General features: G+C 39.4%; 1 protein-coding gene across 1 annotated transcript in view; it reads left to right on the top strand.

Moving 5' to 3' along the window:
* The window catches only part of SH3YL1 (SH3 and SYLF domain containing 1), a 29765-nt gene extending 12844 nt beyond the window's left edge, over positions 1-16921 (top strand). Inside the window, exons 5-10 of the mRNA XM_014071780.2 lie at positions 1084-1196; positions 3415-3543; positions 4940-5105; positions 6717-6768; positions 9215-9271; positions 15887-16921. Coding sequence (XP_013927255.2) covers positions 1084-1196; positions 3415-3543; positions 4940-5105; positions 6717-6768; positions 9215-9271; positions 15887-16080 — 711 coding nt within the window. The 3' untranslated portion in view covers positions 16081-16921. The remainder of the gene's footprint in view (positions 1-1083; positions 1197-3414; positions 3544-4939; positions 5106-6716; positions 6769-9214; positions 9272-15886) is intronic.
* The last annotated feature ends 231 nt before the right edge of the window (positions 16922-17152 follow it).

The raw sequence follows: 17152 nt of genomic DNA, 5'->3' as shown, positions 1-17152 counted from the left end.
GATTCTATCCCTCTGTTAATGCAGCCTAGGATTGCATTGGCTCTTTTGGCAACTGCAGCACAACTGTGCTTGCTCATAGTTTAAGTGACTGTCCACTAGGACTCCAAGATCCCTCTCACAGTTATTACTATTGTCAGATTAACCAGGTTGACTTGGTGGGAAATAGCCTTTGACACATGAGCCCTCAGCTATATTCCACTAGAAATGATGTGTGTGGCCTTTTCAAGCATTCATGTAGTTTATAGTAATAGTTTCACAACAACTAACTAGTCACGTGGCAAATCCTACATAGTTCATTATGGGGCATATGATTTCTCTGGTTTGATAAATAATGATGGTTTCAGCAGGTATTTTCAAGAATACTTCTCAGCCTAATCATTCTTCCTTTTTGTTCCCCCTCCAAGATTTTTTCTGCTCTTTTCAAAGTCAACCGAATTGCTCCCTTTCACTCAAAGAAATGCTGCTTTTTTGCAGCAGTGTTTGGGAATAGCATTTAATTCCATTCTGGTTTTGTCAAGGCAAGTGAAGACAAGTTCAGAATGAATGTTTATATTTCAGTTCCTGATAAAGAGTTTGCCTTCCTTTAATTTACCTTGAGATGATAGCCACTTAAGTTACTTCATTGATTCTAGGGAATTATCAAACCACACTGAGAAAGAATTCAAGAAATTGCTCCCACTCTGTCTCTCACACACAGTGATTTTGTTATTACATTATACTAAGTTGGAGGTGATCAGTCTGACCTAGATTCCTCATCTATTGCCCCAGTTGTGATTGACAACAGAGAATATCAGTCACAGCTGCCAAAGTTACAGGAAATTTCACTACAAAATCACAATAATTTAATTCAAGATTGCTGAAATCTCATCAATGCTTCTATTTTTAACGTTATAAAAAAAAAAAGCTACAGTAGTCTTATGTGTGCCTGTAATGTATCTTGACAAACAACGACAGGCATTTTATAGTTTCCCTTTGCACTAAGCCAAGATTTTTTTTCAACAACCCATAGTTTGGTTCTGGAAGAAGAATAACATTAAATTCCTTTTTTCTCTCCTATTCCACCCCCTAAACTGCTGCCATCAGGTATCAGATCTTGTAGTAATATTGAACCATGAAAGAGCAGTTGAAGCTTTTGCAAAAGGTGGAAATCTTACTCTGGGAGGAAATTTCACAGTGGCAATTGGACCTTTAGGGAGGTAAGTATCATTAATACCCTGCAAAGTCAGAGAGCCTGAAACTCTTTCTGTGCTCCTTATTTAATTCTTTCTTGAAAATTGAAAATTGTACTGTTCATCTTATGCTTGGAGAGTCATTCGGGCAAAACATGTAATACCACTTCCCTGGCTCCTGTTCCAATTCCCAGCGCCTGAGGGAATTCACCTGAATTAATGTTTCTCCCTGTCAGAAGAGTTGCGTGCCAAAGGGTGCAGAATAAGGCATTTACAACCTTTCGGGCTCTGGACTCAAACCACTCACTAATTACTACCCGAAGGCCCATCAAGTACATGTTACTAATATTTCTCTCCTCTTCCCCTTCTTTTTTCTTTTTTTTTCTTTACTTTTTGAAAAGAAAACATGAAAAGAGTCAATTTGGGGGGGCGGTTGAGGCACCAGGCTAGAAACCTAGCTGACTGCATGTTCTACTCTTGCCCTAAACGTGGAAGCTGAAACCTGGTTGACTTTGGCCCAGTGGCTCTCAGCCCAACCACCTTACAGGATTGTTCTTCTGAGGAAAATAGGAGGAGGGAGGAATATTACCTATGTTCTTTCCCTTGAGTTACTTATAAAATAATAAAGGAGGGATAAAAGTCTAATGAATAAAAAAGGAAGGTTAACTTCTTTTTGCTTACTTTCTACAAGTTCTGGACTTGGTTATCAAACAGTAGTTCAAGGTTGTTGGGTTTTTTCAGATCTTTGGAAGTATTTCTTTTAATATGTCTTGAAACCGCAAAATATTTTAAGAAGGAGCCTAAAAGGAAGTAAGAGATGTACCAAGGTTTATTTTGGAATGATAACATGACTTGGATAGAATTTCACTGAAGGCAAATCTTCCAGGACTAAGAATTCTGCAAAACACTCCCATGTTTGCCTCACGTACCACCTTTCTTGAAGCAATGACAAGTTTGAGAGAGATTTTACATGTCTCATCCTTTGGGTGCTTAAAATTGCCCACACGGCCGCCTTTTATACCAGTCGAGGCTTCTGGATACTTTCCAAGGGTAGCCCCACCATGTAGAGCGCATTACAGTGCTCCAGACCGCAGATGGCCCCAGCACGAGGCCTAGCGGAGAGTCTCTCTGACCAGGAAAGGGCATAATTGGCACATAAGTCAAAGCTGAGCAACAGTGAAATTAAAAGTTCAGTACGGTTTAATGAATATGTTCACGTTAGTGAGGAGAATGTTTATTTTATTTATTAATCATACATCTGCTCTGTTGCAGTTTCTCAGTGACCCACTGAGATTTTAAAATAGCCACCATTAGCTTCAGTCCAATCTGAATAATGATAGCAACAATAAATAATCATGTCAAAACCCATAGAAAAACACAGAAAACGGCAAGAAAGCAGATGTAAATTTAAGTCAAGCTTCTCTGAAACAGTTCAGCTTTTAACATTTGCTGGAAGAGCAGAGGATTATTGACTCAGCAGTTTAGTGCCATGATAGCTTTTAATTAGGGATTTTCCAATTAACTACTTCCATTATATCTAATTATAAGATTCAGTTAACAGTTTGCTAGAAAAACAAGCCTTCCTTGAGTTGAGTTCAGTTCCAGATAAATGCATTGCCATCATCCTGCAGATTTCACAATGGCAGTAGGAGAGTGGTTTTGCCTCGCCTTCTTTTAGAAGTTTTTAAAAACTTTCTCATCTAGCCTTTTGGTGTCCCAGCCACTTGCTGATCGGAGAGTCAACTTTGACGAGATGCTGTCATCTACCAAGGGAGTAATTTATTGCTATTGGTGTCATTTTCCAGCAATCTAGTTCAGGTGGGGAAATGTGAAAGGAAGTTTAAGCTCTGGTCCCCAAGTATAGAAAATATATATGAATTTGACTAGGAATATGAAGTATTTCTAGCAGGATTACCAGATTCTGTAACAGCTTTGTTCCCTATGCAGTCCGTCTGGTAAACCTCCAGGATTCATTTTGCTCGCCATGTACAAGTACACCATCTGAACTAAACTGTATTGTTTCTCTGTGTCTTTAATATATGAGGCTATATTCATTTAATTTAGTATTTATTTTGTCATGTTTGTATAGTGTATATATAGTGATGGAGGTGGTGACCCTTTGGGAGCTGTATGCAACAAAATTTCATTTTAATGTATGCCGATTAGTGTACATTCAAAGTGACAATAAAGTCTATTTTATTCTATTCTGTTCTGTTCTATTCAAAATGTTTTCCACCTTTCTTAGAAACCTAGAAGGGGATGTGGCACTGCGGAGCTCTGCTGCTGTGTATACCTATTGCAAATCTCGAGGGCTATTTGCCGGAGTCTCTTTGGAAGGAACTTGCTTAATTGAAAGAAAAGAAACCAACAGCAAGTAGGTTTAAATGAACAGCCCAATGTGCTTAGTTCAACGTTTGCATCCTCTGGTGTAAAAATATATATATATATACTGATAAATAAATAAAGGGAGACTAGTATAGATCTATTTCAAGCTATTTAGCTCTCATCAGCTAGCCATACCCAAGTTGGGAATCGAACCTGTGCTCTATTGCCTCCCAGGCAGGGAGTTAACCATTTGAGCTACAGAGAACGACTCCTTTTATCAGCCAGCCAGGGTGGGAGGTATATGCTTAAAGTCACAACCCCTGGTATGCCCAAGTATGGGAGGAAGGTCACACTTCCACTCTCTGTCATTAGGCTCGTCACAAGAGACCATCCAGACAGAAACCCAATATTTTTTACTGTTGCCTTTTTGTTACATTTGCTATATTTATGCTGATAAATAAATAAAGGGAGACTAGTATAGATCTATTTCAAGCTATTTAGCTTTCATCAGCTAGCCATACCCAAGTTTTGGGAATCGAACCTGTGCTCTATTGCCTCCCAGGCAGGGAGTTAACCATTTGAGCTACAGAGAACGACTCCTTATCAGCCAGCCAGGGTGGGAGGTATATGCTTAAAGTCACAACCCCTGGTATGCCCAAGTATGGGAGGAAGGTCACACTTCCACTCTCTGTCATATACATACACACACACACATACACACACACACACACACAAAAGTGTTTGTTTTTAAAAATTATCTCTTGAAAATGCTGCATGTGGTTTATATGAAATAACAGGAAGAAATGTTAAATTCAGCCATCAGCATCTCTAAATTGGATTAGAACTGGAATAGATTCAAAGTAGCTTTGCATTTATGACAAGAAATATTGATAAAATGACAATGATGATCAGTTTTGAGATATTTATTACATATAAAACCATTTTGTAATCAAAATGCAGCATCAAATGCTTTAGCTGGGAGAAATCACTAAAGGATTATAGTTTGTAGAAAGCCTGGTTACTTAATCGTGAAAATCTTGTTTTATGTACGCTTCTGGCACACATATAAATGTTTGAAGATTTTATTTATGTACATTCTTCCAAGACTTTGTATATTTATGTGAGGAACTCCAACTAATGTAGATCATGAATGCAGAGATATTGGAACATCCTGAAAGCTGCTATGGCCCAAACCTGAACACTCAGCGCCACAGCCCAGATCCCACATATTGCAACATGCAGGTTTCACATTTAGTTAGCATGCAATGAAAGTTTACTAGGAACATGAAGTGTTTACTTCAGTTTATTAGGAACATGTAGTGCCCCGTCCTGTTCCCCCCCCCCCGCCATAACTTTGTAACCTGCCTGGAGTCCCGGAGAGTGAGTTGGGCAGCCGTATAAATTTTCTTTGTGGACTAACATAAAGGATTTTTGTTTGTTTTTAGGTTCTATGGCCGAGATATTCGTGCCAGCGCCATTTTGTTTGGTGATATTTCTCCTCCTCTGCAGGCACAAGATCTTTATGAAATCCTTGAATCTTTTTCTCTTCAATATGAAGTTGAGGAAGGGAGAAGCTGCAGTGGTCCACCCATGGCCAAAGAATCAAGAAAGGTCTGTGTTAACCTGCTTCACGCCTGCTTAGTTCCTTCCTATGGTGTATGTTTTTCTCTCACCGTTTATTGTTTCGGTTGAATGAGGGCAAGGAAATCTTCCTCCTGCCAGTAGCATCCTGACAAAAGCCCTGAAAAGATTTACATATTTATACCTGCAAGTATAAAGGAAGGAAAGGGCTTTCTTAAATTAACTGCCATTCCCCCCCCCCGCCCCCATTCTTAACTAGGACAGCAGAGATTTTAAATTGTCCGACATACAATCTGAAGCGGATCCTTCTCTGTTGTCTATGGAGATTCTCAACCATCCAGGTCACGGTGGTCCCAAAGGGGCTTTTTTTCTTGCTTTTTCATCGAAGGTATTCAGTTCTTGGGTGAGAAGCAAAAAGTCTTCAAGGAAAAACAAAGGAAGCCCAGTTGCCCCGTGAAAAAGGCAGAAGAATTCCTAAAGCGAATATAAAGATGAAACCGGAAACTTTTCTTTTGGGCTTAATGGAAAAAGACTTGGAAAAACAATTTGGAACTTTGATGTTATATATGTTGACGGCAGCAAGACTAATTTAGGTGCAAAAATGGCAGGACATTTTGGCTGCCACAACGGACGGATGTCTGCAAACGTTGCTGGAGCTGGCAGAGATGTCTGAATTGGCTGCTTTGGTGAAAGAAAAGAACATCCTTGGTTTCTACTTGGAAACTCCTTCTGGACTTTGTGTTTGAAGTGTTAAAAAAATCAAACTTTGATTTTGGGTTTTACTGATTATATAGATTCGTTGTTATAGAAATGGCTAGTTTATGCAATTATGGAAAAGTTAAAAAAGTTGAGGTTTGATGTTGCTGTCTTATTCTACTGCCTCAAGGGAAGTCAACACCTTTCTCCCTCCACCACCACCCCCGGCGCATGCCTTCTTTCCTCCCTTTTTCTCTATCCCCTTCCCCTTTGTTCCCTACTATTTGCTTTTCTATTTTCCTACTTTGTGTTATAAGCCAGCTTTTAAAAAAAGAAAAGAAAAAGCACCTTTGGGACATCCTGGTCTGTTCTATTTAATCTCCCAAAGAAGCTAAACATGTGAAAATAGGAGGCAGGGACTCTTAGTATACATGAAAACCATAAAGATACTCCAAGGCTCACTTCAATTCTGGTAGCTGGTAGCTACGATTGCTCTGTTTTTCAACAACAAGGCAGCCCATCGCTATGATGTGTTGCAGTGGACTCAAAGACTTGTTGCTGGTGCATGGATAAGGAAGTGTAAGCTATCTCAGTTGAGGAATTGTAGGTGACATGTGGGGATTAAGTGATGGAGAGCTGCTCTTGATATCCAGGCCCGCAGAGAAAGGGCCAAATTTAACAATATAATATCCATAAACTCTGACAGTATACTTTTTCAGGCCGGAGTCGGGCTTGTGCAGAATTAGCTAATCACAAACTGAAATAATTACTCATAGAAAGCGTGTGCATATTCTAAGAATTATTCCGTATCTTCCTTTTCCCACATACTTAGCCAACAACCATATTGGCTAGGAAATTATGACAGTTGTAACCCAGTATGTTTATAAGGTATCAGGAAACTGTTTATAATGTATATTGATGAAGCTTTTGGCTGTTTCCTGACAGAATCATGTAAAGCAACAGCCAAGTAGGACACCGCAGAACATTCCAAGAGAAGGTAATGTGCAATTTGCAATATTGCTTGAAAAATGCTTTTTCTCCCCCCAAGGTCCAGCCCTTTCTTGCCTTTTGGGTAGAGGATTAATTACCTCAGAGATGAACAAAATCGAACTCTTTTTTTTCCAAAGAAAAATATAAAACATTAAAAATAACTTTTAACTCTAGAACTTAAAATGCGGACATTCATTTATGGAGAGGTTCTGCTACAGAGCCATCCAAATCACATAACTGTCAATTTAATTAAGAAATCTAGTCCTCCAGATAGTACTGGTCTGTCTGTTCTCATATTATTACAAATAGATTGTAAGGAAAGCATGTTTGAAGCCACCCTGAACGATAGATAGTGGCTGAAGATATTTGTGGTTCCCAGCTTTCGCAGAGGGGGCCACATAGAAAACAGAAATCAAATCTACAGTGCAACATCCTTGCTAAACATCTTAACAATTTCTTCAAAAACAGAAGAGTCTGGAGAAATATATATATTTTTTTTCCTGCTCAGTTACCGGTTCTTCCATTTTCCTGAGGAAACTTTAATCAGAAGCTGAGGGGAAATAATTATAGTGCTCTTCCTTTCTCAGTCTCCTTTCTGGCCCTTGGCTGTTCTTTTTTAAATGATCGATCCTTTTGGACATTGAGAGGGGGGGGGGTTGGAGTAATCGGACTCCGTATTAGAGGTGGGTTGCTGCCGTATCGGCCCGGATTGGCTGAACCGGTAGTAGCAGTGGTGGGAGGCTCTGCCCACCCCTGGACACTTCTGCGCATGCACAGATGCTTCTGCGCAAGTGTGCATGGGAGCGCGCCCAAACCAATAGTAAGAAAATTGGTAACCCTCCTCTGCTCCATATGCGGTGGAAGGTTCTGCTCTCACATGCACGGATGCAGAGTGAATGTCTGAAACAGTGATGTGTGTATTGTGACTAAGGCTACTTTTAGACAGAATGGCAAAGATAAAGGTTGGCCAAGGAATGCGAGAACCTTCAGCAGATAAAAGAGACAGTAAATGGAATCTAGAGCCAGTTTGGTGCACACGTCGCCCTCAGGCTATGATGGCAATTGGGACCGGGATTCCTTTTGCCAAGCAATAGGGGTGTAAACTGCAGCTTTATGGGAACACATCATACGTTGCCACAAAAAGGATGCTTCATGACAGCATTTCATGGTTGATCTGCCATTCTTTAAGAACATAGTAATGTTTTCACTTCTTTTTCCTTGGTTCAAGGTGACATTGTGTTGTATTATATTCTGTTGTTGAGTCAACTTCCAGTAGACCTTTTGATATTTGTTCCAACTCAAAGGGCTGTTGACAAACAGTGGTAATCAAGATACATTCGTAACACTAAAAGAAAAATGCAAATACACATAGCACCGTTAAAAAAAAAATAATAAAAATTCCTGATAAAGAACAGCCATTTAAAAAAAATAACAGGGCAGTGAGCCTGGAAATGATGTTATAAATGAAGCAACTCCAAAATTTGACAGTGTTCTTCCTTGTCCTGTGGTCAAACAAAGACAAATTAAATTCACCTCTTTAACACAAGGGTTGTTTAAAACAGTTTAAAACAATCTTTAAGTACTGACTGATTTTTCTCATTTGTACAATAGAATAACAGAGGACTTTTGAATCAGTCAGTAGAACATTCATTGCATTTTTTATTCATTTTAATCTAAGCTTATTTTAGTAATGCCTTTGCATCAGGAGTTAAGCGTGTTAAAGCATGTTTTAACAAACACTCTAATTCTTCTTCTTCATTATTATCTTTGTTTTCTACTTTGTGATTAAAGACTTTAGAGGAAGAGTATAAACAGAGAAAACATGTAAAAAGAATAAAATATAAATAGTAACATACAAATGAATAAAGGAGCTGTACTGTTATGAGGATTATGTTCTACATATATCATTAATTACTTATGAATTATAAACTACATGATTTACAAAACTAGGAATAAATATTAAGAGTATGTAATTAAGTTCATTGTAAATACAGTATAACTCACAAGTTGAAATTATAATACTATAATACACTGAATTAAATTTGAAAATCTTTATTTTTCTTACACTGATTTGGTTGAGAATAGTGGAGATTATTTTCTTCTTGGTACATTAAATGTTCCAACTTTACCCTCATCAATTTTCCATTATTTATATTACATATTTTCAAAGAAAAATTCATTTTTTCCCATAATCTTCTTAAATTTCTGCTTTGTGAAGACACAATGTGCTGCATCAAATAATCACCAACACCTATTAAGACTGGGCTTTCCCTTCTGTTGCTTTATGAATTCCTTCTCGTGGTAAGTTAGTATTTAGTCTCCTCTCTTTATTTTCTTAATACTGTAGTTCCCGACTGGCTTGGGCCAGTAGTTTTAGCTTTATAATAGGACAGGAAGTTACCATCATATAGGATGTGTTAACTAACATAGTAATGTTCTGAATTCTTCTATAGCTCCAAGAACATCAAACAGACTTTATCCTGAGATTCCCAAGAACTGCACTGCAGTAGGTGAGTATTTATAGTGTTGTAAGTCATCATGTTCAACACAGAGAGTTCTAGAACCCAGGAAGTTGTTTGAATAGAAGTAAATGGAGGTTTCTGAGATATTGGTCCACTTCTCCACATAGAACTCAGAAAGGACCACAGAATCTTACAACACTGATACATAAGAGATGCCGTTCCTGTTGCAATGTTGCGATGCCTGTTTTGTCATTTGTTCTTGCTTGTTCCACCTACAGATGCCCATGTAGAAATTTATTCCAGCCTACAATTTAAATATGATTTATATGATTGGAGAAGATTAAGCTGTTAAAAACATACGGCTTTTGGTAAGGGGCAACACATAGACACATAGATTGGTTACAGTTATTTAGAATTTCAGCAGTTTTGGTCTACCAGAACAGAACAAGTAGAACAAATAATTACTGTCTATAGCAGTATTTTCTTGGCCACTTTGAAGATGTGTGGACTTCCAACTCCCAGAATTCACCAGTCAACATAGCTGTCTGGGGAATTCCGGAAGGTGAAGTTCACACATCTTAAAAGTGACCAAGGTTGAGAAACACTGGTTTTTAGAATGTTACTTTTTGGTGTTACTTTGAAAGAAAATGAGATACCAATAATCCAGAGTTCTTCAAACTTTCGGTTTTCTTATGCTCATATGACCCAAACAGCCAAAACCTTTGGCCCGAACTGGCAAGTCAGCCTGGTATTCTTGAAAAAGAAAGCTGTGTAAACTGATAAAATATTAGTACCGCTTTATAAAGCCTTTGTAAAGCCACACCTGGAATACTGCATCCAGTTTTGGTCACCACATTACAAGAAAGCTGTTGAGACTTTGGAAAAATTGCAAAGAAGAGCAACTAAGACGACTAAAACATATGAAGAACGGTTGAAGGATCTGGGTTTGGCTAGTCTAGAGAAAAGAAGGACGATATGATAGCAGCATTCCAGTGTTCGATGGACGGCCACAAAGAAGAAGGAGTCAATTTATTTTCCAAAGCACCAAAGAAGGCAGGACAAGAAGAAGAAACGGATCTCCTAATCAAGGAGAGGAGCAACCTGGAACCAAGGAGGAACTTCCTAAGAGTGAGGACAATTCACCAGTGGAACAGAAGTGGCCTCCAGAAGTCGTGGGTTCTTCATCACTGGCGGTTTTTAAGAGGAGGAGACTGTCTGAAATGGTAGAGGGTCTCCTGCTTGAGCAGGGGGGGCGGGGGGACTAGAAGACTGCCAAGGTTCCTTCCAGCTCTACTCTGGTTAGTTGATGTTTGATGCCAGCATATTCCTCTTTCGGGAACCTTTGAATACGGACTATGGCTCACAACATTCTGCACAGGCATAACCTATAAATGTGGAGGTGGGGAGGTTTCTTATTGGATCAGTGGAAAATACGTTGGAAAAATCAGAAAGTGAATGTTTCAGTGTAAGTAAAACATGATGGTATGTTTTCTACTATGCTCAGGGCTGTTTTCAGAATGCAGAGACCAAATCCAATCTATATTGTGGTCATGGACCAGCATAAATAAATAGAGCAAAATCTACAGTTTATATTCCCTTTCCACTTTTTGCCTATCAGTCCTCCATTCTCCTTCTCAAAAGTAAATAGGAAGGAACACATTCTTATTTTACATATTCTTATTCATCCTGATTCTAGAAAACTTGCTTGGTAAACTTTTTTGGCCAAAGTTCTCCAATCCTGGAACATACGTACAAACAAAAAACCTCTTTTTCTCATTACTGCTATTATTTTCTTTCTCTGATCCAGAAGAATTTGATTCTTGGAATGTGGTGCCTGGCTAAAAGAAGCTTAAAGTAACAGTTAGGTGTCTGTGCGTGTATGAGAGAGAGAGAGAGAGGGAGAGCGGGAGGGAGGGAGGGAGAGAGAGAGTGAAGCCTTCTAAGCAGCTTATAAATATAACATTAAAGAGCGCCTGTCACTTCAGATCCATCATGGCAGCCCCTGTCAGCAGGCATCCACTCACCTGCTGCCTGCCGCGTCCCTCACCTTGTTGTGTCACTGCCGCATCACCAGCCGTCCCACTAAAGCAAACGAGACGGTCGGTGAGTCAGTAGCGGGTCAGAGGAGGAGCCGTTCTGGGACAGAGATGACAGCGGCTCTTTTAAAATTATGATTTCAATTGAGTTGATTTAAATCAAGCCTTTTTAGTAGTGATTTAAATCATGATTTAAATCAACTTGTTTTAAATGATACAGTAATATACTCACAGACTGTTGTGCATAATATCCTTATATTACTTCATAGAAATAGTAATATTTTGCCCTTTTCAGACCAAATAACAAATAGCTAAGCGTAGTTGTAGTTTCTAAGTGTAGACACAGTTTGTACAGAATAGGCTTATAGGAAGGTGACTCCCACACTACAGTTGTAATATAGAAACAGAAAGAGTTGGGTTGCAAACTTAGTCAGGATGAACACATCTGGCTCATCTAGCAGGCTTTGCCTTAATAGCTGTATTTAACCGCACCCTTGAGTAACAGCTTTCCTAATAGCATTGAAAAAGTACCTAAATAATAATGTTTGCCTCTCATAAGAACAGACTGCATATGGCCCTTTGAGGCAAGGTAAAATATTTCTGACCCCAACCCCCGGTCCATGGACCGACCCCGGGCCATGCAAACAAGTGAAGCCCCATCCGTTGGGCAAAGGCAGGATGCAAAACCTCCTCCAGTCCACAGAGAAACCTCTCTCTCCACGGAACCGTTCCCTGGGGGCCAAAAGGTTGGGGGCCACTGTGTTGAACTGCTTTGGGATAATCAGAACTGAGGCTCATAATCTGGGTTCCAATATATTTGTAATAATGTTAAGGGAATAGCCTATAGTTAGTTATAAACTATAAGGGTAGCAAGCCAGATCAAGGTGACTGATAGATATGTATACCTGAAGATCCATAAGCAAAAGTATAATCTATATAGGTTTATAAAACATGACATGCAACGCTGAATCCTTTCCCCTTTTAAGGAGATTTATGAGAGCATAGTCTATTTTTGTGATTCTCTGGTGGAACTTAACCGCTGATTTTAAAGAAAAATAAGCATGCATTTAATAGTATCTCTCTTGCTGTTATAACTAAGCTGAATTTCCTTAATGCTGTTCCTGAAGCAGGAAATCACAGCAGTGGTGGGTTCAGGATCCCGTCGCAACCGGTTTGCTGCGACGGGGCCGGGCATTCACCACATGCACGTGTGCTGCTCATGCATGCGCACCCACCGCCCGTGATGCTCCAGCCGCTCGGTGGAGCATTGCGCAGTGCTGTATGCTCCGTGCGTGTGCGCAAATGGCCCGGTTGGGTCAAATACAGGTAAGGAGGGTGGGCGGGCGGGCGATCCCTCCAGAGCACTGTACCAGAACGGTACCCGGTGCTCCCAGGAGGCACCGCTGTGCCCGTACCAGGGCGTACCGGCCGTAACCCACCACTGAATCACAGGAATCTTGCTAAGATTATTTTATAACAACTCAGCTACAATAAACATTGCTGTGATCGATTCTACAATCGTTTTGAAGGAAGCCTCTTTTTTGACGTGTACTTTCTTGAAGTGACACAAAAAAAGTTGCAGTGTAACAAGGATTAAAAAGAAACCCTGAAAACTCCATTCTCCTGCTGAGCCAGCTGATTGCGAAGGCAGATAGCAACTGAGGTCAGCGCATGCTAGGACTAGAAAACCGAGGTCTTTGTTTTATGTGTGTTTTGGGCCAATGCCATTATGTTAAACTTACTGAATAATAGGCAGGCACTAGAAGCATGTATTTTTCTAGCATTCTTAACTTGGTACTTCTGCTGTTTTTGCCAAAGAAATAGATTCTTACAGTGTGCAATGGTCTTTTCAGCCATTCAGATCATTGAAATTATCACTAAAACTTTAAAACGCTTCTCCATCTAGCAGTGCTAGAGTTTTGAGGCAAGTAGTAAAGGTTACAATACTTAAACAGTGCAGAGATATAGAAAAATTTATATTTGTGTAAATACCAGTTCCAGGGGCAATATGGATCCATTGAATTTTTTGTACCCAAAGGCTGATATTGTCCAAATACAACAGGGGTGTCAAACTCGATTTCATTGACAGCCGCATGAGGGTTGTGCTTGACCTGAGGGAGCTGGAGTGGGTGTGGCCAGGGTGGGCGTGGCCAGCTCACCATCACTCTGGTTGGGGCGCCTGTGGTGGCCCAAGCACTCTGCCAGAGAAAACAGGCTCCCAAGCTGCATTTTCAGCTGCGACGGCCTCCTGCAACCCGCTGCCAGCAAAAACGCGGCCCTCCCGTGCTCTGTTTTTGCTGGCAGAGGCACCCCGGGCCAGCCCTTTGCTGTTTCCAGGGCGGCCGCACGGGCCAAACCCAAGCCCGAGCCTTGAGTTTGACACCCCTAGAATACAAGCATCTTGCATATTTTACAAAACGTAGCATGGAGTCTCTTGTTCATTGTATTTAATGATGTCCAGCTTAGACACTGTGAAAACAATGCACTGCAGCAATTATTATTAATATATGTTTTAATAATAAAAACTAGATAAGTGGATATTGCTTGCTCTACATGGGTCTCTCCAGGACAGAGCAGTACAAAAATAAAGGATCAAAGTAATGCCTGCAAATTGCTGTAGGGATATATATATGCATATGTGCTCATTGAGAATATTAGATGATAGTTTGGCTTTTAAAAAAATTGCTACTAAGTGTTTTTTGTCTTCATTGTTAAAGTTTATTTCATAATTAGTTACTCTTTCATTGCCACAAAATGACTTTTATGCCAATTTTAGCAGGTAGATATTAACTTTTCAGAAATGAATTTGGAAATCTGGGAAACATTCAGTTTACAGTTTCCTTTTGCAATGTAATTATCCGTTGAGAGATGATCCAAGAATTCTACTAAGATTAAACTCCGACAAAAGTATGATTGAAGATTATGGTAGATATATTATTGCAAAAGCTGCAAGTATTTTCCAGTACCGACAGCAAAAAAACCAGCTTTTTTTATTTAAATCAAATTAATAGTCATAGATATGTCAGGTCATTCTGGATAGCCATTTAAATAGCTTAAATATTTAAACTTTCCCAACGTCTGCTTCATGAGAATGTCGAGAAGAGAAGCCTTAGACTTTGTCAATATACTTGGTTTATTATAGGTCACCTCTTAGTAGAAGGGGGCTTAAAAACTATATGAGAGAATCTGCCAGATGACACGCCAGGCTCAAGGTTCTCTGGCGTTTGCACAGGAGATATTGGACCTGGCCTGGGTGATGGAATATAATGTTTCTCAACGTCGGTATCTTTAAAATGTATGGACTACAACTAGCTGGCTGGGGGGGGGGGGGATTCTGGTAACTGATGTCCATGTATCTTAAAGTCACGGAGGTTGAGAAACACTGCCTAACACATAAAAAGGAGAGCAAATATTGCTGCCAAAATCTGACGACACACCAACGTTGGCTGTCATGATCAATGATAAATAACAAGTGTCTTCTGATTATTTTGCAAAATATGTAGATAGTAAATTAATCGGTGGAACAACTTCCCTCCAGAAGTGGTGACTGCTCCAAAATTGGAACTTTCTGGCAAGATGTTGGATAGCAATTTGTCTGGAAGGGTGTAGGGTTCCCTGCCTAGGCAGGGGGTTGGACTAGGAGACCTCCAAGGTCCCTTCCGACTCGGTTATTCTATTTCTTTTTCTAAAATATAGGCATGTCCCATTTACGAATCTGAGCCAGTAAAGGGTGCTATATGGAATTCACAAAATTTAATAAGGTGGAAGTTCTGTCTAGATTAATGAGGTCTCTCTGGGATAGGCTGATTATGATCTTCTTTCCTCTGAAATCACTGAGAGGAGAGCAACAACACATCTGAATCAGGTTCAGTAATCAAAGCTGTACACATAAAATGATCTCTAACGAATTTCAAGTTTGCATTGAGGAATTGACCAGAGGTGCCTTCTTTCAGCTGACGTATGTACCTGTTTCTGTACTATTGTTTCCTATTCTAATGTAGAAATACTAACAGCATAACTCATAAAGTCAAACTATTTGATTTAGAAGTTACAGATTAATGGATCAGCATGACTCGGTCACTTAGATCTATTTTTTTAAGGTAGCACTGTAGCACCATCTTGTGAATGCTTTATACGTAAAAGTTACAATTGAAAGAACTTAAATGCACATAATGATTAAGCAAGCTTGTACTGCATGATCTTGCCTACTTATGCAGAAGCAAGTAACCAGTATATTTTCAAAATGTGTTTTTAGTTGAGTTGAGAACATCTTTTTCTCAAGATTTAGGCCCTTTCCAATCCAGTCAATCACTTTCTTAAAGTTAATCCAGCTGAAATAAGTAACAATTCTGTGTTAGAATGAAAACAACAACAACAAAAAGATTAACTTGGCCAATTTAGCTGTTTTGCACCGTTTCAAAAGCATTTGGGCTTTTAAGAAACTAAAGTTAAGGAAGACTAATGTGATACATTGACTAAGAATTTCTATATTTCTTGCTGTTCTAGGCAGTTCCTCAGATGTTTACATGGGCGTCTTAGGTTTCTGGATTGTGAAATTAGCTGTTCCTGGTAAAATTTGACACAGCTAAATTTGTACAAAGCTAACTTTCTTTCTTTTCCCCCCCAGAAAACTCCAAGTTCAATCCTACAATTGTGACAGCCATATATCCCTTTCAAGGACAGCAGCCAGGAGATTTGACTTTTAACCCTGGAGACAAAATCAAGGTCACAACAAAAACTGATTCCCAATTTGATTGGTGGGAAGGAAGTTTACACGGCAGGACTGGCATTTTTCCTGCTAATTATGTAACACTGAACTAAAGTATTTACTTTAAAATGGCCTTATACTTTTGATTGGTATCCTTTTCTTAAGTAAACATAAGACTGGTCATTTTATACTTTTCTGAATCAGTTGAATGTGGGCTCCTGAAGGAAAAATCCATTAGGAGACTCTTTTCATGGCCTTCCACTGCAGCCCTGTATTTTACAGAAAGGAGATTGAAGAGAAAAGTCAGAAAAGGCACATATACTGTATGTCTCCTATATTCAGCTTTCCATTCTAAAGCTAGATATTATAGCAATAGCAATAGCAATAGTTAGACTTATATGCCGCTTCATAGGGCTTTCAGCCCTCTCTAAGCGGTTTACAGAGTCAGCATATCGCCCCCAACAACAATCCAGGTCCTCATTTTACCCACCTCGGAAGGATGGAAGGCTGAGTCAACCTTGAGCCGGTGAGATTTGAACAGCCGAACTGCAGAACTGCAGTCAGCTGAAGTAGCCTGCAGTGCTGCACTCTAACCACTGCGCCACCTCGGCTCTTTTTAAGTTGAAGAGGGATATGGAGAAAATGTTGATGGAATTCCCCTATTCTGTTTCATGCTGCTGTTGGCAGAGGAAATGAGGCCACTACTGGGATCCATAAGGGCTATTTATACGGATCATGTTTGTTTAACGGGATCACTCTACCATATTTTTCAAGCTTTTTTAGAAAATAAATTCAAAAATAATATTTTTCATAAATTTTAATGTCTTTCTATAATGAGTAAAGCATAGATCTAATTGGAATGAAGTGCATGACCGGTGCTGCATTTAATATCTTGTATGTTTAATATGGTCTCATTACTAATTCAAAATGCAACCTTAAATTGTTTTTCCCAAAGGTCTCCTGTATTCCTTCTGAACAAAAGAACGTTTCCATCTTATGTGCTGTGTTTAAGCATGTAAATGTTATTCCTTTGGATTTGGTTTGAATTGGTTTAAATTGCTGTTTGTATTTCTTATATTTAAGCTAATAAATCACGGTGAGTAAAAGAAGAATCAAACCATGTTATATTGTTCTATGTAGTGACAAACATTTGAATCCGATCTTGATTCACGTGCCTTTCTCTGA

This window comes from Thamnophis sirtalis, unplaced genomic scaffold (genome assembly GCF_051295495.1).
Source record: "Thamnophis sirtalis isolate CommonGarterSnake01/CBP01778 unplaced genomic scaffold, rThaSir2_p1.2 scaffold_6, whole genome shotgun sequence".
Classification (NCBI taxonomy): domain Eukaryota; kingdom Metazoa; phylum Chordata; class Lepidosauria; order Squamata; family Natricidae; genus Thamnophis; species Thamnophis sirtalis.
Note: the sequence above shows the minus strand (reverse complement) of the source record. Positions and strands in the feature narration are given on the sequence as shown.